The sequence below is a fragment of the Capra hircus genome, chromosome 29, assembly GCF_001704415.2.
Source record: "Capra hircus breed San Clemente chromosome 29, ASM170441v1, whole genome shotgun sequence".
Lineage (NCBI taxonomy): Eukaryota > Metazoa > Chordata > Mammalia > Artiodactyla > Bovidae > Capra > Capra hircus.
In genome coordinates, this window is record NC_030836.1 from 4591399 (window position 1) to 4617517 (window position 26119).

Sequence of the window (26119 nt, forward strand, 5' to 3'; positions counted from 1 at the left end):
CCTTCGCGAAGGTTCCCGAGGCGGAGCTGGCCGTTCCCGGAAGCCGGCAGCTTGCGCGCCCGCAGGCCCGGGTCGCGCGCGGGGGTTTCCAGAGGCAGCGAGCGGCGGTTCCGGAGTCCGGGAAGGAGAATGGCCCTGCTGTGCTACAACCGGGGCTGCGGCCAGCGCTTCGACCCCGAGACCAACTCCGACGGTGAGAGAGGCCCCCCCGCCCGCTCCCCTCCACCTCCTCCCGGGACGCCCGGGGCCTCGCAGGCTGACCTCGCCGGGCCGCCGCATCTCCTCCCCGGACGCCCGGGGCCTCGCAGGCTGACCCCGCCGGGCAACCGCGTCCTTTCCAGGGGACGCCCGGGGCCTCCCAGGCTGACCCCGCCGGGCCGCGTCCCGGACTGCCCCCGGCTGCGGGGCCGCTCTGCGGGACCCGGCGCCCGCCCTCGGCACAGCGCCCGGCGCACATGCTCCCCGCCGTCCGCTCTCCCTGTGGGCCGGGTTAAGAGCCCTGCCCGCGCCTCTCGGAGCGGTGAGGAGTTAGCCAGGTGCCTTGGGGTCGCCGTGCGGTGGATCCGCGCGCGCGCGCGCGCGTGTGTGTCAGAGACAGACATGGACCTCAGGGTTGGGCAGCGGGCGGCTTATCCTAGCATTCGGTTGACTCACTGTTTTAACCATACTTAAAAAAAGAAAAGAACTTCTTGGTTCATTCTTTTGAATGGTCACGCTGTTAGGTTTTGATACATTTGTTCCATGGGAGATAGCATTCGTCATCCGTTACTTTATAGCCGTCCGTGTTCCTTGGGTATTTTTGCATGGCCTTCCCGTCTTAGTACTGCGCCGCCTGCAGGACACTGTGCTTGAATGTCCTGTAGCAGAGGTCCCCGACCTCCACGACCTAATGACTGATGATCTGAGGCGGAGCTGATGTAGTCCTCGTAGAAATAAAGTGCACAATAAATGTAACGCTTCAATCATCCTGAAACCGTCCCCCATCCCACCCCCACCGCTAGCGGGTGGAAAAGTTGTCTCCCGAGGCCAGGTGCCCGAGAGGTGCAGCTCTCTAGCACCCAGGTGTAGAATTAAGGATGTAAACTTGAGAGTTAGTGACTAGGTGAATGATAGAAACTGACCAGTGGATTTGAATTTTGGTAGGTGAATGGAGTAAAGGACTGACTTGATTCCTTGAAAACTGAGCAGTTACAACACTGTCTCAAATTCCACTAGCATTTATTGTATGTTTTCTGGATGCCAGACATTGGTCTGTCACTTAATATATATTACGTTATCTCATTTAATCTTAACAACAACCCTGTGAAGTGTTTATTATTCTACTTTAATATTAAAGAGGAAAGTGTTATGCTTTGTTGAATGGGATAATATGTATGTACATATTAGGCTGGTGTAATGTACCAGCCTAATTTTAAGGGGAGATACAGCCAATGTTTTGGAAGTCAGTTCTCTGTGTGTGTGAAATGGTTCAGTGCCTAGGAAAGGGATAAGGGAAGCCAGCGGAGTAGACAGTCTCAAGGATTGAGCATCCCCAGCACTGAATTAAGTAGGGAACGCCTTTAAGGTTGCTGAAAGTTTTATTAGCTTTAACAAAATTAGTCGTTCAGTCGTGTCTGACTCTTTGCCACCCTGTGGACTGTAGCCCGCCAGGCTCCTCTGTCCATGGAATTCTCCAAGGAAGAATACTGCAGTGGGTTGCCATTCCCTTCTCCAGGGGATCTTTCTGACCCAGGATTTTCAAACCCAGGTCTCCTGAATTGCAGGTGGATTCTTTACTGTCTGAGCAACCAGGGAAGCCCAGGGTTTTGTAGGGACTTAAAGTACTACAGGTAGGTGGGTTGATGGAAAATGGAGATACAAAAGCTAAAGGAGTGTTTTGGTTTGGTGATCTGCATGTGTTAAAACAGCTTCTCTAGAGGAAGCATTTCTGCTGCTGCTAAGTCGCTTCAGTCTTGTCCGACTCCGTGTGACCCCGTAGACGGCAGCCCACCAGGCTCCCCCGTCCCTGGGATTCTCCAGGCAAGAACACTGGAGTGGGTTGCCATTTCCTTCTCCAATGCGTGAAAAGTGAAAGTGAAGTCGCTCAGTCGCCTCCGACTCTTCGCGACCCCATGGACTGCAGCCCACCAGGTTCCTCCTTCCATGGGATTTTCCAGGCAAGAGCACTGGAGTGGGTGCCATCGAACAATATTGTATTCAGTACATACATTTGAGGAAACAAACAGCAACCAAGAGGCAGAGCCAAAATTTGAGCCTGGGTCAGACTCAATGTTAAAAGCCCTGGCTTTTAGCCACTGCTGTCTTGTAGCTTCTTACCCATAAAATATTACCTTGAGCGAAAGTGTCAAACTTAATTTTTTTTTTTAAGGACTAGAGAGAAGGATGTCCATCTGCATGTTATTCAGCAGTGATTTTCAAGTACTGTTTATGTGAGTTGTATTGTTAAGACCTGACTCGCTCGTGCTCTTCTCCTGCCAGAATGTCCATTATTGTGTATGCCTGTGTCAGGCATTATGCAGTGTGCCTCTGACTGTATGTCCGTTTGATATGAAATATGCTCTGTTCTCTACTTTGATTCTCCCCTCAAATTCCTGCTCCTCTGCGTATTCATTTCTACTTTGAATCTCCTTTTCCAGCCCTCAATTCCACTACTACCCTTAATTAGATCTTCTGAATCTGGGCTTAGGTACTGTACCATGAATCTGACACTTTCTCTTTATTAGCTAGTATGGTCTCTGTGTAGTACCTGGTTACTAACCAAAGAAACCATACTGACTTAATACAGGGATCGGAGATTTTTCTCTAAGTACCAGAAATGTATCATCGGAGAAGGCGATGGCACCCCACTCCAGTACTCTTGCCTGGAAAAATCCCATGGACAGAGGAGCCTGGTGGGCTGCAGTCCATGGGGTCGCCAAGAGTCGTAAACGACTGAGCGACTTCACTTTCACTTTTCACTTTCATGAATTGGAGAAGGAACTGGCAACCCACTCCAGTATTCTTGCTTGGAGAAGGGGGACAGGGATGGGGGAGCCTGGTGGGCTGCTGTCTATGGGGTCACACAGAGTTGGACATGACTGAAGTGACTTAGCAGCAGCAGCAAGGTGATTCCAGGAATCAGAGGTTGTAGTCAATTGATTGCTAAACAGACATGAAAGTTTGAGCAAAGTATCCTTATAAGAAAATTGCACAAGTGTGGAGCTGGCCTTTTTCTGAGTTTATGGTTCTATCTAACTATGGAATAAGTGTCCATTATCGTTTTTTTTAATGTAATACTCCATATTGCAGACTAATTCCATATTTGTAAGAGAGTTAAGTAAAAATTGATGGTGTAGTGGGACGGAGGTAGGGAAATAATAGACTAACAGTGACAAACCTGAAAACTTTGTAAAATTTAAGCCTCTTTTTAGTAAGGTTTGTATCTAGGAATTGACACCTACTTAGGAAAATTAAATTAGCAATTAGATATTACTGATACATCAGTTTTTAAAAAATTGAACCTATTCTTCAAAAATGTCTTTTTAGGATATCTCTTGGGCGACTTTTATGGATCAGTACACATAAGAATGTTTAAATTTGATAATATTTTTGTAAAAACGAAATACAGTACTAAAGTTTGGGTACTAAACATTTTACTGTAAAGATTAGAATACAAAATATTATTTGTTTTACTTGAACTATGTGTATTTTTATTTATAGCTGTCATACTCAAATTAGAATTTTAACCTTTACTATTTTAATACAGTGTTATATTAAGCATTGTGTGTCATGCATCAAACTGGAGCATTAGTGAAGTATTACCTGCATATGGAAAAAGGATTATATGTTAACACTGAAGGAAAATGGGTTTTCTTCATTGTGAAGTGTTTTCTTTTTTCTTTGCTTTTGACCAGATGCTTGCACATACCACCCAGGAGTTCCAGTCTTTCATGATGCATTAAAGGTAGGAGCTTGATACATTTTTGTTGTAACATTTGTATATTAAATTCAGAGGTATAATACTAGATCTTTTTTTTTCCCCTCAGCTTATGCTTTCTTATTGACTATTTTGGAGTGCTTTAAGCAAGTTTTCCACTAGAGTCAGCAATCTTAAGGGTTTTTCCAGTTAAACAAAATTATTATTTTTATCCCAACTCTAATTTTCTATGTCCCTCATTTCTTCACCTAACTTTGAGGGGAAATGAAAGCAACCATACTGATTTCTTAGTCTTTCAACATTTTGGGCAGCTATTGGCTCATAAGAGCAGCTCTGAATTTTAGGAAAGATTGTTACAAACACTTAGCAGTCCAACTCAGGACAGACATCTAAGTTTAGAGTAATACAGTGCAGAAGAGAGATGCTACCAGTTTTCCTTGATGTTCTGAAGAATTAGAGACATACAGAATATTGTTTGATGAGGATTTTTGTGTTGGGTTTATTGGTCTTTAAAATTTATGATAATGTGGTAATATTTTCCGTTGTGTATCTCAAAAGAAAATGTTGCAACATGGCTGCTATGGTTTTAGGTTTTCTTAGGAACATAAGCAGTACATCATGTTTATATTTATCAATGTCCTTTCAATTTTTAATTTTACCTTTCAGAGAGTAATTAGACCTTGGTATTTAGCTGTTACCCAAGTGTAAAAAAAAGTGATAAACAAGGAAATAACAAGCCTATATTAATCTGGTTACTTCTAAGTGAGAAAAACGGAACACACGTTCAATACCACAAATTGTGACCTGACTCCTTACATCTTTGTGTTTCCCGATGATGTTTTTCCTCATATCTTATAACCATGGCCATACTTCACTTCTCAGTTTTGGCTTCCTTTTTTCCTCTCATTCAGTTTATTTTGTCCTTACTTCACTTCTACAATGTATTTTCATTTATGTGTGTCATTGGCAACTACAGATAAGTTCTGAAGTGACCCCTTATTCCAAAAATAACCTGCCTTTGCTGCTGCTAGTAATGATACCACTAACATTGTAGTCATTCAGTCCATTGCTCCTCTGTTTATATCCAACTGTTAATTATTCTAATTAAACTTAATGATTTTACTTGGAAGTATTTTTCTTTTTCTGTTCTAATTTGGTTCTGTTTATTGTTTTTATAACATTTCTTGAAGACCTACACTTTCCAATACTACTGAATTTCACAGCCCAGTAGATTTTAAGCAAAATATATAAATCAGTAGATTGTGTACTGTTGTCAGTTTTCTGTGTAGCCAAGTAAAAAATTAAACATTGCATGAGCAGAAGAGAAAAACGTTTTACTATTCAAGTTGTACGTGCATGCTCCATCATGTCTGACTCTCTGCAGCCCCATGGACTGTACCCCACCAGGCTCCTCAGTCCATGGAATTTTCCAGACAAGAATACTGGAGTGGGTTGCTGTTTCCTTCTCCAAATTATTCTTATTAGAAGAGGCACATTCAGGGAAAAGAAAGTTCTTAAGAAAAGACAGTTGGTAGCATTATACTCGCAAACTTAAATTTTAATTTCCTTTTCACATTTGACTGAGGACCATCTCGGGTGGGCATTGGGAACAACTAGTCTATGTCATATGTATATCCCGGTATTCCCAGAATACTTAATTCTTCATATAGAATTAAGATAATAAAACTTTCTACATACAAAATAGCTTTACTGGTGACAATATTATCTATACCAACTAAACCTTTAATTTTGTACTGGTTAGTTATTTTTCATCCATATCTCAGTTCAGAGTAGAAGAAAATGAAATTTCAGAATAAAGGAAAATATGAATTGTAGAATATTTGGCACATCTTTTTAAAAAAACTTTTAAGTGTGTATTATGAAAAAAAGACACTACCAAATTCTTCATGTAATTTGAAACAGAGAAACAGTGAGGCCCAGGTGGGTATGTGCAAAGCTGGCCCTAAGTCTGAATTTGAGACATCCCAAGCTTTGGGACTACTGCATTTTTATTTCCTTTTTCTTGTACTGTATTGGAATTTTAGGTGACAAAGCAGTGGTTTTGGTTAGCTACTTGATACTTTGTTTAGCAATCTCATACTACTTTATAGTTTCTATATTTGTATGCTTCTAACTAAAAAGCTCATGTAACCTTGAAAGATCTAACAGTGCTTACGCTGCTACGTTAATTAGTGTTTTTCTGAAAATAGAATGCTTATTGTTGAGAAACAGCTAGCCTGAGTTTGTTTAGAAACTGAATTATTATAATTATTATCTCTTAACTTACTGGATTTTAATATAACTTCCTTTTTAAAGTAAAGCACTTTGCTTGCACCCTAGATTCCTTAAAATACCTAATTTTATAAATTATAAAATGTTTTTGTTCTAAAAATCAAGTGCTATTCTAAAACAGAAGCAATTTCTGTTTCCATATTTTAAGATGCTTCCTTTTATGATGGATCACAGCAACATTGGTTAATTCATTTTTCTTTTAGTCAAAGACTAAACATTTAACTTGATTATTTACAACACTTTAATACTATAAAATTATATATATACAGGTCACTTTGCGACCCAAGGAGGTAAGTGCAAGTGGCATTTCAGTGAGTTGCGGTTCTTTTACGAAGAGTTTTCACTTTGTTTTCTTCTTTTGGCTCTTACGTTTCCTAGGGTTGGTCTTGCTGTAAGAGAAGAACAACTGATTTTTCTGATTTTTTAAGTATCGTAGTAAGTATTAATGTTTTTTTCTCTTAGATTATCCCCTAAAACGTACATATTACGGGAAGGTCTGATTTTGGACAACTTTTGTCGAGTCCTTGTTAACTTACAGATAGTCCCTTTCTTTTAAAATGTAGGTCACCTCCCTTCTATGGCGCTTAAAGTAGGGAATTTATCTGTTTTAGAGATTAGAGTTTTAAGATGTTAATTAACTACTTGTCAATTGTTTTTGATGTTAGTAGTCCTTTATTTTGTTTTCATTTCTAGTGTACTTATATACATCTAAATTACACTCTAGAATTTGTTCCTACAGCTTATTTTTCTTTAGCTTTTTCTTTACTTTTTAATTAAAGTATAGCTGATTTTCAGTGTTCTTTTAGTTTAAGATATACAGCATAATGATTCACTTATACATATGTACACCTCTTCTTACTCAGACTCTTCGCCATTATAGGTTATTACAAGATATTAGTATAGTCCCCTGTGCTATGCGGTAGTTCCTTGCTATTTGATGTTAGTAGTCTTAAATAGAACTCCACGAGGAGGCAACAATTTAAATCATACTCAGTTAGGAACAATAAATTATTGTATCTCAGATACCATGAAGTTGCACTATTATTTTGTGTACCCTTAAGAAAGAAGACTAAAGTTGCTAATTAAATGACATACCTTTGACCTTATGATTTCAGGGACGTTAAAATGTATGTCAATGGTATGTAGAAAAGGGAGCTAGCATTTATTGACTCTATTGTATTTTTTATTTAATCCTCTCAAAAATTGCCTCAATTTTACTGACGAGGAAACAAGTTTAAAAAATAACTTGCTCAAGATCATATAGCTAGGAACAGGAGAACTGAGACTCAGATTGAGGCCCTTTTGTGTAAATGATTTGTAGAATTCTCGTGAGATCTCCAGGATTTGTTTCCTGTAAACAAGTTTATGCTATTCCTTTAATAGAAGAATTAAAGTAGAAATTTGTTAGGTCTAATTTAGAGGCCTCTTTTTAATGCATTTTTCTACATGTAAGAAATCATTTACAAATATATTGTTTGAAGTTCTGTTTTTAGTTTCTTAAAATAAGTCAGTGTGTTAAAAGTGGAGAAAACATGGACTTGAATTTATGAATTAAGAATTGAAAATTAATATTTGTTACAGCATGTGAAATAGATACTAGGATAACTCTCAGTGAATGAATACCTTTCACCAACAGGGCTGTACGAAAGGAAGGCATAACAGTGAGAAGCCACCTGAGCCAGTCAAACCTGAAGTCAAGACTACTGAGAAGAAAGAATTATCTGAATTGAAACCCAAATTTCAGGAGCACATCATTCAGGCCCCTAAACCAGTAGAAGCAATAAAAAGACCAAGGTACACTTTATATAGCTATATACTCGTGTTACACTTAATGACAGCATTTGTTCCTGGTATTACCTTTTACAATTTTGCATCATATCATTTGTAGCCTTTGTGTAGGTCACCAACTTTTGAACCATTTGGTTTTCTCTTCAGTTCAGTCGCTCAGTCATGTCCAACTCTTTGCAACCCCATAGACTGTAGCATGCTGGGCTTCCTTGTCCATCACCAACTCCCAGGGCTTGTTCAAACTCATGTCCATCGAGTCGGTGATGCCATCCAACCATCTCTCATCCTCTGTTGTCCCCTTCTCCTGCCTTCAGTCTTTCTTAGCATCAGGGTCTTTTCAAATGAGTCAGCTCTTCACATCAGGTAGCCAAAGTATTGGAGTTTCAGCTTTAGCATCAGTCCTTTCAGTGAACACCCAGGACTGATCTCCTTTAGAATGAACTGGTTGGATCTCCTTGCAGTCCAAGGGACTCTCAAGAGTTTTCCCCAACACCACAGTTCAAAGGCATCAATTCTTTAGCGCTCAGCTTTCTTTACAGTCCAACTCTCACATCCATACACGACTACTAGAAAAACCATAGCTTTGACTAGAAGTAATGTTTCTATTTCTTAATATGCTGTCTAGGTTTGTTGTAGCTTTTCTCCCAAGGAGCAAGTGTCTTTTAATTTCATGGCTGCAGTCACCATCTGCAGTGATTTTGGAGCCCCCAAAAATAGTCTGTTTCTGTTTCCATTGTTTCCCCATCTATTTGCCATGAAGTGATGGGACTGGATACCATGATGTTAGTTTTCTGAATGTTGAACTTTAAGCCAACTTTTTCACTCTCTTTCACTTTCATCAAGAGGTTCTCTAGTTCTGCCATAAGGGTGGTGTCATCTGCATATCTGAGGTATTGATATTTCTCCCAGCAGTCTTGATTCCAGTTTGTGCTTCATCCAGTCTGGCATTTCTCACGGTGTACTCTGCTTATAAATTCATTTTCTCTTAGATAATACCTTTTCACATCTCTTTCCTTGAGGGCATACACATAGTAAAACTCCAGGGCAGGTTTGTTCACTGTATATGCAGTTATGCTCAGGGTGAGGGAGCCACACGTCTGTCTTGTGCCTTGGCATATATTATTTTCACTGTGGCATAGTGGAATTCTGTAAGGGAATCGTCCTTGTCAGGGAGTCAGTTTGAGTTGAAAAAGAACTTGGAGGCTTTCCTTTCATTTCTACCACTGTTTGTTGAATATTTAAGACATTCTTCATAGAAAAACATTTCCTTTCCTTTCAAAAATTCTAATGAATTTTAAAGCAGCTCATTTTATCGTTACTAATTGAGTATATAAATTTCCTTTGTATTGGGTCAAATTCTATTTATTTGTCCATATTTTGCTATTTAGAATAAGCCTAGTCATTCATCTTTTACCCCCAGTTGTCTGAAAACTGTTAGTCTCATTATTGATCAATTTTTAATGTATTTGATTTACATGGCAAATCTATTAAAGTACTTTTAAAATGTGTTTTGCTCATTTTGCAGTAGGATTGCCCAGATTCTTCATGCTTACCCACTATACTCTGTTTTATAATCCCGCATATGCTGGGATTGTTGTTGGGTATCACTGTTATACCAGGTCTTCCTCACATAGCCCTTGAGTACTTAATTGTTTTAGAATCAAAACACAGGACTTAAAAAAAAAGATGGTTTTTGGCCTCAAACATAACCTTTGTTGATATTCATACCATGGATTCATGATTTCCCCAATTTTTTCTTTATTAATCATAAATAAATAAGTTTATAGCATCTTGACTGGTATCCAGCAAAGAAAAAACCCTCAGGGACTTTCTGATGTTTATTTTGTTTATTTAACCAAACTACTTAGAATGATTTTATTCTATATCCACCTTATTCATAATCATGAAAAATTTTATCAAATGTCTTACTGATTGATTTGCCAGTTGTAGGGGAGGGAAGTCATAAAAAGATAAGAATTTTGACATAGATCATAATTAAATATTATAGTTGAGTCTACTGTAATTGACAGTATGAGGTAATATTTTTGAAAATAATACCTTCACATAAGAGAAAGAAAAATTAAGTATTCTATCCTAAATTCATTGGATGGTATTATAGAGATTATGAGGATACAAGTTTTTATGTACTTTATTAGTGCCTCCTATGCAGTAGGTTTTTCATTAAGGTTGTAGAATGAATAACCTAGGATTTTTAGCTTTATTGTTACATTTATTAGTATTCTTAATACTTACTGAATGCCTTAAACAAATTCTACATACAGTACTTTACAAAATGTTAGGGGACATTGTCGTTACTGTTTTTTTAAGCCTACAACAACTCCCTTGTGATATAACTGCATGAATAGGTGTGTGTAGTAGTGTCCACGTGAAGTGAACTGTCTCCACCAGTAGGGATATGGATTCACTTTGTACATAATTATTGCCTTAGTACATAATTATTCAGTTATGTACTGATGTAATGATAAAATGAGCTGCTTTAAAATAAAATTCTTCTTTATTAGAATTTTTGAAAGGAAAGGACATGTTTTTCTGTGAAGAATGTCTTAAAAAATATTCAACAAACAGTGGTAGAATGGAAAGGAAAGCCTCCAAGTTCTTTTTCAACTCAAACTGACTCCCTGACAAGGACGATTCCCCTCGAGAATTCCACTATGCCACAGTGAAAACGATACATGCCAAGGCACAAGACAGACGTGTGGCTCCCTCACCCTAGCTGCATATACAGTGAACAAACCTGCCCTGGAGTTTTGCTGTGTGCACGCCCTACTGAGTAAAGCACTTAGTGCATAATTGTTCACTTTGTCCGGACTTGCGTGCTCCCTGTTTTCCTTGGGCGTGGGATGTAAAGGTACTTCACAGTCCCCTCCATGGAGTTGCTCATCTTGGCAAATTTGGATTCTTAGTCTTTGCTTCCTTCCCATTAGCACAATTGTGTTGAAAGTAGCATGGTTATTTGTTATTTAGTATCAACATTTTTCGGCTAAAACTTAGAAATGTAGCTATATTATAGCAGTTATTGTAAAATACTTTTTTAATTAGAAAAACTTGATTCACAAAGCTTTTGGCTTATCATAAGTAGACTCTTAAGTATATTTATTTTTAGTACAAACAAATATTTTTGTACCTCAATAATGGTAATAAAGTTTCCAAAATCTCCAGCCCGGATGAACCAATGACAAATTTGGAATTAAAGATATCTGCCTCCCTAAAGCAAGCACTTGATAAACTTAAACTGTCATCAGGGAATGAAGAAAATAAGAAAGGTAAGATTTTGCTTTTTATATTTTTCTGTAAAGTTAGCCAGTTATCTAAAAGAAGCAGTAGCAGTATAGTTTATAGCATTATAAATATAAAAAAATAGTACTTTGTAGTAAAGAAATTTTTTGTTTACTGAATGCCTGTTAAACCACAGGATGAATTTGTGATTCATTTTGTCTTTATTAAAAAGGAGAACCTGTTAATTTTTTTCTTCTGTTACTCATTACTTTTTAACAGTGAATTAAGCTTTTTTGTAAATGTTTCATTGTGCATGATATAAAATATATTCAGCATTCTCTGACCCATACCTGTTATCTGGGGAAAAAGAATCATGATTGCTCTTTTACATAAGGTAAATATACTGGATATAAGGTGCATTATAGAATAGAAATGCATCATGTCGTGTCATTTTGGGAATATAGGCAAGACTTAAAATAGTTGGCTTCTGATTCACTTTTACGTGTGTTACAGGAAAGGTCACACAGAAAACTGTTAAGTAAAATCATTGTAAAATAGCAGTTTTTCTGTATTTAGATTATTTTTTTAAATACTCATTTTAAGAAAAGGGTACTTTTTAAGAATAGCATTATAGTAAAAGTGTTCTATTTTAATGTTTCTATTTTGTTTTTCTTTCTTTTAGAAGAAGACAGTGATGAAATTAAGATTGGAACCTCATGTAAAAATGGAGGGTGTTCAAAGGTATATATTATAAAATTTGTGTTACATCTGGAAGTAAAATTTTCATTCTGAGAAAAGAGTAATTTACTGACTCAATTAGATACAAACGTTTATGTGCCTGTTATGTGTTGGGCACTATTCCATGGAGCAGGACTATGCGCATGGGTAAGCGCCTGTCTCTGAGGAGCACATCTGATAGACACAGGAGTAAACAGGCCTAGTTCCGTCAGCATTTACTGAGCCCTCCTTGTGTGCCGCAGGTGGTTTTAAGGACTGGAAATGTGGTATTAAATAAAGCAAAAATCCCTGTTCTTGGGGAGCTGATATTCTGATTTTGGGGGAAGACAACACATAAGTTCTTAAGTGCTGTGAATTTAGGTAGACTTGAAAAGAATAAAGCTGACAAGGAGATACAGAGTAAAGCTGTTTATGTGCACTTATCTGGGAAGTCTTTTTTGATACGGTGACACTAAGTCGGAAATCTGAATGATTTAGCAGATGAGTTCTGTAAACTTTGGAGTAGATGTGGGAGTAGTATGTTTAGAGGCTTTAGAGCTTGGCTACTCAAGAAATTATAAGAAAAGTCAGTGGAGGATTGATCAAGGGTGTGAAACGGTATGAAAGGCAGGCAAGATTATAGAGGTCCTTGAATGTCACAATGAGGAGTTCAGGCTTTAGGAAGTGTAATATAAAGCCATTGTCTGTTTAAGGAGGGACTTTAAAGGATATCTTTGGCTGATGAGTGGTAAATTTAGTGGTGCAGGAGTGGAATCAAGGGAAGGAAAACCAGCTGGGTGCTATTTTGAAAGACCAGGCATTGGCATATGTTTTAGAGAAGCAGTTACATGTAGGATGTCATCAGACATCTCATTGAGGCTTCTTTCTGCCCACTCTGAGTAACATTACACCCTCTCTACTATTTCCATACTCTCCTTATTTCCCCACAGCACTTAGACCTTATTCCATAACTAATTTTACAGATTTTACTTCCCTTCTTCACTCATGTAAGATTTGAAAGGAAAACATTTTCTCTTTTCTGTGTCTTGAGTGCTTAGAACAGTGCCCAGCACATGACAAGCACGTTAGAATGAATGACACCTGGAAGTATTAGCAGGACCTGCTGATAAACCAGAAGTGAAGCATCTCAGTGCACCATTAACTGAGGAGGAGAGATTGGAGTTAGGGTTGGGAGCAGGTTTGTAGTCTTCTTTCATGCTGAGTTTGGGGTCACCTTGTTCATTTAGAGATGGAAATACAGATGCATTCCCATGTATTTAAGGTAGAAGTAGTAGATAGAAAGAGAACGATTAATTCTTTGGGTGCGGGAGGTGCAGTGCAGGTGGTGGGGTCTGTAGGCATGTCGGAGTGAAGGTATCCCAGGTGAATTTTGAGAAATGAATGACAGTTCTATACATGGACAAAATGGGAAAGGATATCCCAAGCAGAGATAGCAGTCATGTACAAAAATCAAAAGTAGTCAATGATGTCCAGAATTTGCTGATGTAAAGTTGAAATTAAAAGAAAAATCAGGCTAGATCCTGAAAGGCTTGCTGCTCACAGCTTAGGCCTTCCTTTAGGTCACGGTAGCCGTCGAAGAAATGTTCCTAAAGTTTTTTCATTGAAATACAACATTGAATATATATAAATACAAGTTTATTAAGCAAAGTGCACATGCTTCCTCTCATCCATTATTTCCTTTCCCAAAGGTAACTACTTTTTTCTCAACGTAGATTAGTTTTGCCTACTTCTAAATTTACTGTAAATAGAATCATAGAACAGGTGCTTAAGTCTGTCTTCCTTGCTTAACTGTTTTTGGTTATCTTGGTTTCATGTAGCTGTAATTTGTTCCTTTATATTGCTTTAAAGTATACCAATCAGTTTATTCTCTCTACTGTCCTGTGAAGTGTTTTTGATTCAGGTTATTATGGACATATTTGTGCATGACTTCGGGGATACGTTTACACATTTCTTTTAGGGAGATAACTAGAAATAGTTTTGCTTCTTCTGTGTGTGTGTGTGTGTGTGTGTCTGCAGCTTTAGCAGGGAGTACAAAGTGATTGTGTGTGTGTGTGTGTGTGTGTGTGTGTGTGTGTGTGCAGCTTTAGCAGGGAGTACAAAGTGATTGTGTTCATACTCTTACCAGTGATATATGAGGTTGGGTCCATTTGTTCTGTAGCTTGTTCTATAGCTTGTTCTATAACACTTTGGTAATATCAGTCTTTTATATTTAGCCACTCTGGTGAATGTGGAATGTTCCCATTGTGATTCTGATTCACACTTACCTGTTGATGATGCTGACTGCATTTTTGTATGCCTATTGGCCATTTGGACGTCCTCCTTTGTGACACTGTCCAAAATCTGTATCGGTTTTTCTATTAAGTTGACTTTCTCTTAATGATTTTAGGGATTCTTCATATGTTTTAGCTGCAAGTCCTTTGTCAGAGAGACTATATTTTTTCACCGTCTTAATAATGGCTTCTAATAAACAGTCTTTAAATTTAATGAAACTCAGTTTGTTCATCTTTTCCTTCATGACAGGCTTTCTCTGTCCTCTTTAGGAAATCTGTTTCTTTTTTAGGGCTTAGAGGCACATTTAAATGTGCAAACCACTGGCACTGATTGTTGTATATGGTTTGAGGTAGTGGTATTTAAAGGGCTTTAAACAAGAGAGTGGTACATGTTTAAGTAGATGGTCGAGTCCAGAAACTGAAGGCAGAGAAATTCATCAAAATCTTTTAACAGAGTTTCATTGCCTAGAATCTGCTAGTGATCTTGAGGAAGTTTAGCAAATTAAACTGGTAAGATTTTTTTTTAATTCAGGTTGACAGGGTTTTGCGATAGACTACATGAGGGTAGAAGGTAAAGAGAAACTGAAGAGGACTTGGAGAATTTTTACTTTGAGAGACTCAATGGATATGGTGCCATCAGATAAGATGGGGAAGAAGAGTAGGAGGTCTGGGAACAATAGTGATAGAAGTTGAGAATCTTCATGCGCTGAGTTTTGGGTGCCCATGGAATATCTTCAGGAGATACACACACCCCGTAATCTGAATTTACAAAAAGTAAATGTGCAGAATTTTATTTTCTGTAACTGTAGGATGGTTGCTATAAATACCAAAGTAGACAGAAAATATACTACTGGCTGCATCTATGTTTTATTAACATAACTTTTTGTGAATTCATCTGTAGAGCCTTCATCTACAGCAGCAATGGGGCCCGGATCTTCCAGACAAACCCTGGATATATATATAGGTCTGCAGCTCATTTTACCCTTTGTAGGGATAAGAAGTCATCACTCTGGACTTCCAGAATTGCTTATTCGATTTTCCATTTCAATTCGTAAAGCTCACAAAGTTTACTGTGCACATAATCATGCTATAACTATGTTTCTGATGAGAACACTAATCTCTTGGTTTTAGTATTGGCCTGTAAATTTACAGAACATACCTAAATATGTTTGGAATATGTTGGGATGTGTCCTCATACCCAAAAGTCTAAAAAACATCTGATACATCCTATTGCCTACTTTAATATTTACCTTTTTCACAGGGAACTGAAATTTAAGCATATCCAAACTGGAATCTTTTTTCATTCCTTATTAGAATGGCCTGAGGTGAATTTATGAATGTTCTAGGTAATTGTTACCTCTTGGGCATTTTCATAGTTCTTAGAGGTCACCAGTACTTGCAAATACATGTGAAATGTAACAGTGAGATATGAAACTAATTTTTTCCCTCTTTTTCTTCTCTTGTAGACATACCAGGGTCCACAGAGTCTAGAAGAAGTCTGTGTATATCATTCTGGAGTACCTATTTTCCACGAAGGGTAACTTAAACCAGACTAATGAAAACTTTATGGTAGATGTTAGAAATGTTAATATGCCTTTAAACATTATTTGCCATGCAACAATATTAGGTATTTTACTTACATTGTCATTTAAACTTTAAAATAACATAGAGATGTGAGTTTTGTCTTCTTTTTACATGTGGGAAAACTGAAACAAGGTTACGGTTGAAGTGACCACTGTGATTCAAACCTCATGTTTTTTTTATATCCCTTTATATTACAATAGAATACTTTTTTCTTTAAGCTAAATAGGTGTTTTGTGTTGTTTTGTTGAAGGGCTGTCCTGCCCATTGATAGGACATTTGGAATTTTGGGCCCTGGGACACTAAGACACCAACATTGTGGCATCTGAGAAAAGCAATACTTTTCCACAGCCCTCAGCTGAGCACCTCTCTCATTATGTTACACTGTAGTTTATAGAAACACAGTACTGTGAAAATCTTCCACTCTGTTTCCATATCTTCAGGACACAAACCCAAAGTTTTACTGTAATTTTTGTCTTCTAGTGTTAGATCTTTCGTAAGTAAATAGTGTTAGATTTTTCTCAAGTTAATTTTTTACTGACTTTAGGATTGACTATCACAGGTTATGTAAACATTAGTTTTTAGATTGTTTGCATGTTCTCACTTTCCTGGTTTATTCAAATATGAAGGTCTTCAATCTTTGATCAACCATTTCATAGTAGCTTCTTGAGGAAACTGAGATGGAAACTGTCAGTGAAAAGCTGATTTTGGATGTTGTGATGGTTTTAAGTATCCTCACTCAGGAATGCCAGAATTGCTATACTAAATGGCATTCTGGTTATTAGTCTTCTGGTAGTGTTAACTGTTTAGCAACTTCAGTTCAGTCACTCAGCCGCGTCCGACTCTTTGCACCCCTATGAACTGCAGCATGCCAGGCCTCCCTGTCCATCACCAACTCCCGGAGTTCACTCAGACTCAAGTCCATTGAGTCGGTGATGCCATCCTTTAGCAATTTAGACACTTGTAAAATACTAAAGTTACATGCTTACTTTTTAAAGGTACTTATCACTATAACACTTGCAAATTTAATTAATTGTCAGATTTTATTTCTAAAATTTCTCTATGATAATTTAAAGGATGAAATACTGGAGCTGTTGTAGAAGAAAAACGTCTGATTTTAATACATTCTTAGCCCAAGAGGGCTGTACAACTGGGAAACACATGTGGACTAAAAAGGATGCTGTAAGTAATGTTTTAAAAATAGCCTATTGGAGTGTATTTATCTGAGTCATTTTGAAGACATTTGAGATTACTCTGTCTTTATATTTAAGAAAAAACAAGTTCCTCACAGTAAAGTTTGATGAACCTAACTAAAATCTAAAATTAATTTGAGTCAAGCTCTTAACACACTGCTCTTTGATCAGAATAACTGTTGTGTATGTTGATTGCAAATATGTAGATTTTTGTGAAATACGTAAGCTAGTCTAAACTGAAGCATATTTTTCTGTAATTGCATACTTTGTTTCAACTTTTTCTGTTTAAAAATCACTTTTCTGGTCATTTGAGTTACCATTGAGACCTCTGATGCTCTTTTGGCCCCTTACTGTCATTCAACCATTTACACGTGACAGACACTCCATCTAGTGGCCAAATGGTAGGATTGTAGACTTGTTTCTGTGGGATTGTTTTTGTTTTGGGGTTTTTTTAATTAGTTAATTTATTTTAATTGGAGGCTAATTGCTTTACAATATTGTGGTGGTTTTTGCCATACATTGATATGAATCAGCCTCTGCTTGCTACCAGGAAACTTATCAAAAGAGAAAGCATCAGTTCCTATTTCCTTAACAGCGTTTTGAAAAGACTTGTAGCTATGCAGATAATCTCGGAAAATCCCATTAAACTGTAAGAAGGCAAGCAACTCATTGCTAAATACATACTTGTTAGCTTTTATTAACATGTCTTTTAATACATTAAATTAGTTTTATGCGCTGTATTGGCACTAAAAACCCCGACAGTGATGTTTTCAGTGTATCTTTATGTTAGATTACTTTAGGAATTCAGTGTATATTAGCATATATTATTATGTCTGCTTTTTAATAACACTTGGGTTAGATATTGTAAATGTATCTGTTAAGTTATAATGATTTGTGTACCACAAAACTTCTATGAGTATTCTATTAGTAAAAAATGAAATCTCACTGTATTTTCTCCAAGGTATGAAAATTTGAAAGTTTTGCTTTGAAAAAATAAAATGTTCTTTTGTGTGCTTAAGTTTTCATAGTATGACCCTTGATGAAAAACACCTTTTTATTATCTTTTAATGCATATAGTTGTCAACTATTGAGTGACTAAGCCAGGGCAAAAAAAATGTAAGTGGTGTAAGTAATTTAAATTCAGTTGGCATAATTATACAAAAATATAAATATTGTTTTTTCAAACAATAGTGTCTCACAATCTCATGCATTAAATTACCCTCAGTTATAAGACACATCACACTTCATCTTTCAAGTAGTTATTGTTATAGCAATGTATCATTCATATGTAATAATCTATTTCCATAATAGTAATCAAAAGATTACTTCCACAAATTCTTACCTTTTTTTCATGTTATTGTAAGAGGAAAATATTCAATAAGAACAACAGACAGTTATAACTAGTCAATTATTTTTCCTCAAATTTCAGTCTGTAGAAAATAACTGTTAAGTTATTATGCATGAGGTTAAGATGTTTGCTAGTTCATATTGTTAAGCAAATATTTCTACTTCAGTCTCAAAAGTATGTTCTCAAGTCATAAAGCTAGTATTTTGTTTTATTGGTTAAACTTCTTGATAGGGGCTTTAGAATTTGTTTATGCTTATAAATATTAAGGGCTCAATTTTATGTGGTGTGTTTCTCAATTTTAATGGGTCAGATTACTCTTTTTAAGAGGTTAAGACACTTCGTAAATTCATAAAGTTTCTCTTACATTGCAGGGGAAAAAGGTTGTTCCTTGTAGACATGACTGGCATCAGACTGGGGGTGAAGTCACCATTTCAGTATATGCGAAAAATTCACTTCCAGAGCTCAGCCAAGTGGTAGCAAATAGCACATTGGTGAGTACGCTGAGCAGCTCTGCCCTGTGCGTTGTCCCATCGTAAGTGTGTGTGTGTGTTCTTTGTCTGCGTCAGGTCGCGGCTGCCATGTGCAGGGCCCTCTGTGCTGCTGTGCGGGCGCTTGGTAGCGCGGGCCCTCTCCAGCTGTGGCGTGTGTGTCTTAGCTCCCCAGCCAGGGCTCGAACCTTCATCCCGGAGTTGGGAGGCGGATTCTTCCAGTGGTGTTCCCTGGAACACCAGGGAAGTCACTGTACGTTATTCTTACTGTATTATAAAATGTTGATCTTGAGCTGTTTTAAGATTTTAAAAGTCTCTCCAATTCAAAACAATAATTTGAAATTACTTTCCTAGAAACTACTTTAAGTGAACGTTTTCAGCAAGATATTTCTAAAGCAGGATATTTCTATCCTGGAAGTACTGTAGTGGCTTAGATTTATCAGATAATAATGATACTTAGTTCTCAATATGAAATTCCACGTTAATGTTTTTTTCACTGTTAATGGTTTTCTCAAATATAGTATTGGCAGTTCCTTAAAATAACTTAAATGATTTTTATCTGTCTTTTTATTTTTATAATCACTGTTTTAATATAATAAATCTTCAGTTTTGATCCACTGATCAACTTTTTTTTTTTTTCAGTTAAATGTACACATTGTATTTGAAGGAGAGAAGGAATTTCATCAAAATGTGAAATTATGGGGTGTAAGTATTATAAATCCAGCAGAATTTTTTCTTAGTATTTAAAATGCCATTTTATAATAAAAGACAGTACTTTAGATAAGCATTGATGCAGAGTAGATATATAACTTAGCATTATTTCTTACCCAGGAGTTTACATCTAAGGTTAGAGATGACCTTAGAAGCTTGAAGTTTTGACTGTTAGCAATAGGCATAGACATGAAATCTTGTGTATCATTTAAACTAATTGCCTCTAAAATTAGTAAAACCGTCCAGAATACTGTCATTTTCTTTAATGTTACAGGTGATTGATGTAAAGCGAAGCTACGTAACTATGACTGCAACGAAGATTGAGATCACCATGAGGAAAGCTGAACCTATGCAGTGGGCAAGCCTTGAATTGCCTGCAGCCAAAACCGAGGAAAAACAAAAGGAAGAGACAGCAGAATGAGTTGGGAAGGGAAAGAAGTGTTACTGGCTGTTTCAGAATTCTTACTATGTGGTGAAGTGGTGGCTTGCTGCTGTACTCTTGTTTTCTTGTTGTTGTTGTTGAATCTGGCATTTCAGGGTCTGCAGTAGGTTAAAGCCAAAGTTGGTTTATCTTTTTGTGCCTCCCATATCGCTTTTGAGTTACCTAAGTTAATTATTCATTTCTCCTTACTAATAGAACTGTAGTTGTGTCCTATACTTGAAGAAGCTAGAAAATAGTTCATAACAGTTCCAATATTTCTTAGCATAATATTGCATTAATCAGAGAAATGTAAAGAAACATTTGTTTTTACATCTCTTTCTTTTATCTTATAATCACTAAAGCAAGATGGAATGTCAAATTTTTAATTGGCTTTTTCATGAATTTGTGTTCCTATGATACTTGAAAATCTTTAAGGAAGAGATGAAGCTCTGCATTGCTTTTCCACTCAACAATAACATTTTGTAGGGGGATTAACTCACAGTAGTGTAGTATGTAAGTAGTAGCAAGGAAATATAAACATTGATTAACAAATCAGAATTCATTTACAACTAATTGGATTAAAAATTACATCAGTACGTGTATACTTGCCAAGCAGTATGATCTGAGTATAGGAAACATCATAAATAAGAATTAAAAGGTATCAATTTGATTAAAATTCACCATTTTATAAGACTAAACAGTAGTGTTAAACATCTCTTTCCTAATTATTCGTGAGGTCTTTGTGTGGTGTTACGACTGAATTGTACCTAATTTATGGTCTGTGCCCTCTTAGAATCTTTTATTAGTTATAAAAATAAATTGTATATACTATCTGGCCTCCCTGGTGGAAAACTGTTCATAAAATTGCAAGCTAAAAGACCTTTAGAAATACATGAGGGTATCAGAAAAGTAAATACTTAAACTTCGCTTTATGACAGCTATTACGTGTGAAATAAACAAAATAGCTTATTCTTTTGAAGTTTTTTTAAGTTTTCACAAACAGCTTGACAATTCTAGTGATACAGTGTTGATTATATATTGTACTTGATTAAACATAGGTATCACAGAATTAGATAGTTTATGCTAATTGAACCCATTAAAGGATAATTAGTTTTTGAGGCAGTGCAGAGTTCACAAAGGAAACTGAAATTAAGACATGTTATGAAGGCAGAAACTATGGCAAAACTTAATACACTTGAGTATGAATTATGTTTATGTAGATTAAAATAATTATTTCTTAAGCTTCTTGAGTGTTTTTCTTTCTTGGTATTAATGGACTTGAAAAGTTTGCAGAAGTACCGTTTTAGTTAATAGTGTTTCTCAAGTCTGTTACCCTTAACAAATAAATAACTATTAGATGTAGTTAGTATAATTATTAAATGGTTTAGCTGTGTTACATATAAAGACAGAAAAATTGGCAGCCAGCTTTAATGACACTAAAATACCATGGCAAGAAATTTTTGCAGTGGAGATTGGACCCAAGCGAAATACATATTTCTAGTACTTGGGGTTGTGTTTAAATTTTTTTAACGTTTCATAGTTTTGGAACCTGAGTTCATTTAGAGACGTGGAATCTAGAGTAAGGATTGACAATTGATTTGATTTGAGGTAATGATTACTAGGCCCTTTACTGATCATTCCTTCTTGAGGTTTTTCCCCCTAAGCAATACGTAATATGTACCCTTGAACTATTATTTAAAGCAAGAGTATTATTTATGTAAGAGTTAGTTACAAACCACTCACCTTTATATATAATGTATTACCTATACATTATATACTCATAATTTATATATTTAGTCTGGTTATACTAGGGACCATTCTGTTTCCTTTGTTATTCCTATGAACCTCTGAATTTGTTGCATAAATAAAAATCTAAATACAATTATCTTAGACTCATACATACAGTTAAAATTAAGTGGAATGAGTTTTATTATCAATCTGGGTTAAATTCTTGTTAACTTTATTCAGTTGTTTCTCTAGGAAATCTCCATCTGTCTTAGTGTATTCATGGTAATTACTATAGCAAAATAAAGCTAAGTTTATTGTATGCTTGATAACTTATCTGATGGCTAAGTCAACATTTTAGGGAAACCTAAAATAGCATTTTTCTTGCTTGGCACGTTCACTAATATAAAGGAAGAAAAGAGCTGAGAATTTGAACTTTTGTTTTTAACCTCATATTTTCCTATAATTTTAGATTTACAGAAGTTGCAAAAAAGTACAGTTTTTTTTTATGTCCTATATTAATCTTCCCCAACTGCTAAAATCTTACATATCATTAGAACATTTACAGAACTAAGAATTAGCGTTGAACATTAGTTTTGATTATTTGTTTTTAGTGGAACACGATTTTCCAAGTAGTTCTTGAGACCTAGTATTTTGATAGTAATTAAAAACCAGCAATTTATGAGCCATTAAAAATATAAATTGAAGTCAACCTATCATAGACAAGCATTGTAACCAAATACTAGCAAAATACTGCAATGATCTATTTTATTAAAATTTATATTTTATGCCAGAGATTTTAATTCTTAAGTAAAACTTGTTTGGTTTTCTTTAGACAATTCTTTAGCAATGTAAGGGTGAACAGACCCTTAAAGAGCTCTTACCAGTATCTTAAGATGACTGGGTTATTGCTCTACCACCCCTTGCTTTGGAAAGAAAAATCACTACCCAGATTGAAAATTATGTTATAAACAAATTAACAGAAAATCTTGAAAGTGAAAATTCCCTGGTGGTCCAGTGGTTTGGGCTCTCTGCTTTTACTACCAGGGGATAGGGGTTTGGAATAAAGTAAAAAAGGATTAAAAGCTCACTTATGAAACCTGTAACCTTTCTTTTTCTTTGTAATGGCCAGGTACTTTTTATTATCAGAAAGTTAAGGAATTTTTTGGTTTGTTTCATTCAAATTATTTTGGCCTGGTATTCATTTTTGATGCTTATTTTCATCCTTTTGCCTATGTTATAATTCTTTAGCCTCAGTTCTGTAATGCAAACTAAGTCCTACCTTGTTTCTAAGTTTTGTTAGAAACTTTGTTTCTAAGTTTCATTTCTTTTGTCTTTTGGGTAGCTGGGAAGTTGGTGTTTTACCTGATTGCTTCCTTTCTGCCCAAATCTTTTACAAGTTAAACTCCTCTGGAGGAGTTGTATGGCTTGTGTGTTTTTTTTTTTTTTAAGTACAGATGCATGGTGCTTTATACTTTATATCTTTGACATTATCCGTAAAATACTGGACTTGCAAAGGTTGCTTGTTTTTTGGTTTGTTTTTTGCATAGTTTAATTTTACTTTTTCAAGTTTTTGTATAGCTCTTAGTTGTGAAGAATTCCGTAAAAAAGTTACTTTTAAAGAGCATGATTTTATTAAATGCCAGTTAATGCCTTTTCTTATTTTTCCAATTTAGTAGGCCACCTTTAATGTCTACTGAAGTGAAATAAAACTTCTAGCCTTAAACTTTATGTTGCTTAAAGATATGTGGCAAAATAATTTTATTTGCTGATCCTTTTTGACTCCTCAGATAACAGTGTCCAGATCATTGTGTTGTTAAATTATGCTTTTAAGACTGCTAAGAAAGATTAAGCCTGGGAGAGGGAATTATCAGTCTGTCAAAATGCTTATTACTCCCTGAACCAGAATACTTTTTGTTCCAAAAATGAGACTAGATGAGTGTATTAATGTTTTAAAAACACTGTCATCCTTCATGTTGTTCATTTCAGTTTAGAGTTCCATATTTATTAATTATTTATTTGTATGATTGACTTGTTAATGTTTGTATCCTCTTATAGACCACATATAGCCTTGACTGTGTAGGCCAACCGTCATACCCCTGTTTTCTAGTGTAGTACTTGGCATGTTGGCTGGCTCTTACAAACATCAAGGCATGCAGCACTTGTTATGAGCCAGTCTAAGAACTTTTATGAATATGGGCTTAATCCTCATGACACCCTGTGAGGTATATTGTTACAGGCAAGGAAACTGATTTATGGCACAAGTTTAATAGCTTGCCCAATGGCAAAACTGGTGAGTTGTGGAACTGAGATTTCAAACTCGGGCACCTGGCTCTGTGTTCTGTGCTCCTGCCTGTTTTATGCTGCTTGTGTCTGTCAGTTGAGTTAACGGGTTCCATGAAACGTTGGCCTATACCGCATGGAAAACTAGTACTATTGTGTTCAGTTACCAAGAAAAATCTTACTTTTTCATATGTTTTGTTAGAAAATAAATTTATAAAATAAAGTATGTAGTCTTTTTGTCTGTATGGTTTTCGTTCTAATAATAGCTGGGTTAAAAACTTATCGTTTATGATTTAACAACTCTTAATGTCTCTAGTTTCTTTAAACAGTTTCCAAAGAAATTTCAGAGTCCTCCTCAGTTCAGAAAAGTTGCCACTGTCATTTTGATTGTCATGTATTTTGCATATAGCTTGTAGACAGGAATTTATACCTGTATGTTGGATAAAATATGTTATGAAGGGGCATTAAACTTACCATAGCTTTCCCCATTAGTATGAGAATTGGTTGAAGCAGTTTAGGTCTGGAGCATAACATGTGCAGAGAAAGATAAGACTGTAAATATAGGGATAAATAGCAAAGGAATTGCTGGCTTTTGAATCTGAATTGTTGACTTTCATCTAGTCCAGGTTATTGGTCATCAAAATACCACTTCTAGGACGGCAGTGTCAGCATTTTGGAATCTGTTACAAATGGAAATTCTTGGTTCCCAACATGTCAGACCTACTAAATCAGAAGCTCCACAAGTGGTGTCCAAAAGTTCGCAGAATTTCCATTTTAATACTAGCAGCGTGGATGTCTGATCAGGCTTGCGTTTTTTTCTTTTTATCAGCTTCATTTGTTTCAATTAACTTTTTGTTTAAGAACCGTTTTGAATTTAAAAGTTGTGAAGATAGTACAGAATTCCCATATATTCCACTGTTTTTAACATCTTGCATTAGTATGGTACATTTTTACAGTTAATAATCCAGTATTGATCCATTTTTATGAATAAAGTCCATGCTTCATGCTGATTCCTTAGTTTCACCTGATGTCTGTCTTTCTGTTCCAGCATCCTATCCAGGACACCACATTTCATTTAGTCATCATGCGTCCTTGGTCTCTTCTTTTTTAAAGTTTCTCAAACTTTCTTGAAAACCCTAACAGTGTGGAGAAGTACTGGTCAGGTATTTTGTAGAATGTCTGTCAGTCGGGAATTGTATGATGTTTTCCTTAGGATTAAACGTATGTGTTTTGAGAAGGAAAACCACAGGGGTAAAGTGCCGTTCTCACTGGTGGTGTTGAATAGGTACTGTCAACGTGGCTTACCATTGCAGTCTGGCTGAGGTGTTTGAGACTTAAAAGAGTGAAGTTACTCTTTGTCCGGTCTTTCAGTCATGTGCAGCCCACACTTAAAAAAGGGTAGGGAGTCACGCTCCGTCTCTGAAGGGTAGAGTATCTACATACATGATTTAGGATTTTTGTGCACTGGAAGATTTGTTTCCTCCTGGTTTATTTAATCATATATATGTGCCCGATAGACTCGTTTTTAGACTTTGAGTTACAGTCCAAGTTGCTTTGTTTCCCAAGTTGTCCAGCGGTGGTTCCTGTAGCCTTTCAGTTGCCTCTGTGTTCCTTTGTCCCGCCCCTGGCCTGTCACTGTGGGTTTGCTTTCGGTCTGGCTTGGTTTTGGTTTGATGTGTTAGCACCTTCTGGCACTTGAGCCTGCTCCAGGCAGTCATTTCTCCGAAGATTCTAGGCGGTTCTTCCTGGGAAATTGTCAGGAAGCTTTTACAGGAGGCTTCCTGTGTGCTGCTTTGGATCTGTCAGGACTTCTCTGTTCCTTATTAGCTCCTGAACATTCAGGAGTTAAGAGGAGAGGCAAGCCTCTCCCAGGGCTAAGGAATCCAGGCATTTCCTTCATTAGTTTTTCTATGCGGTGATAAGTACCCTCTTCCTTTTTATGAACCATATGGTAAAAGTGGTTATTTACAACCCTCTTTCTTATGGATGACCTCAGGTTTCCTTGTAAGTTTTTATTTTATCTCTGCTGAAAATAGCTATCTTGTAAGACAGTATAAATACCTACACAATGTTGAATAAGACACCTTTGCTCCATCAGAGCTTTGGTCCCCGTGTCTTGCTTTCTCTC

The 26119-nt window shown here is 36.5% G+C and overlaps 1 protein-coding gene across 1 annotated transcript; it reads left to right on the top strand.

Moving 5' to 3' along the window:
• On the top strand, positions 1-24232 carry CHORDC1 (cysteine and histidine rich domain containing 1). Its single transcript, XM_018043296.1, has 11 exons — positions 1-193; positions 3894-3943; positions 6587-6643; positions 7845-8002; positions 11177-11280; positions 11916-11974; positions 15708-15778; positions 16899-17004; positions 18735-18854; positions 19494-19556; positions 19837-24232. Exons 1-11 carry the CDS (start codon positions 130-132, stop codon positions 19981-19983), a joined length of 999 nt encoding a protein of 332 aa, XP_017898785.1. The 5' UTR covers positions 1-129; the 3' UTR covers positions 19984-24232.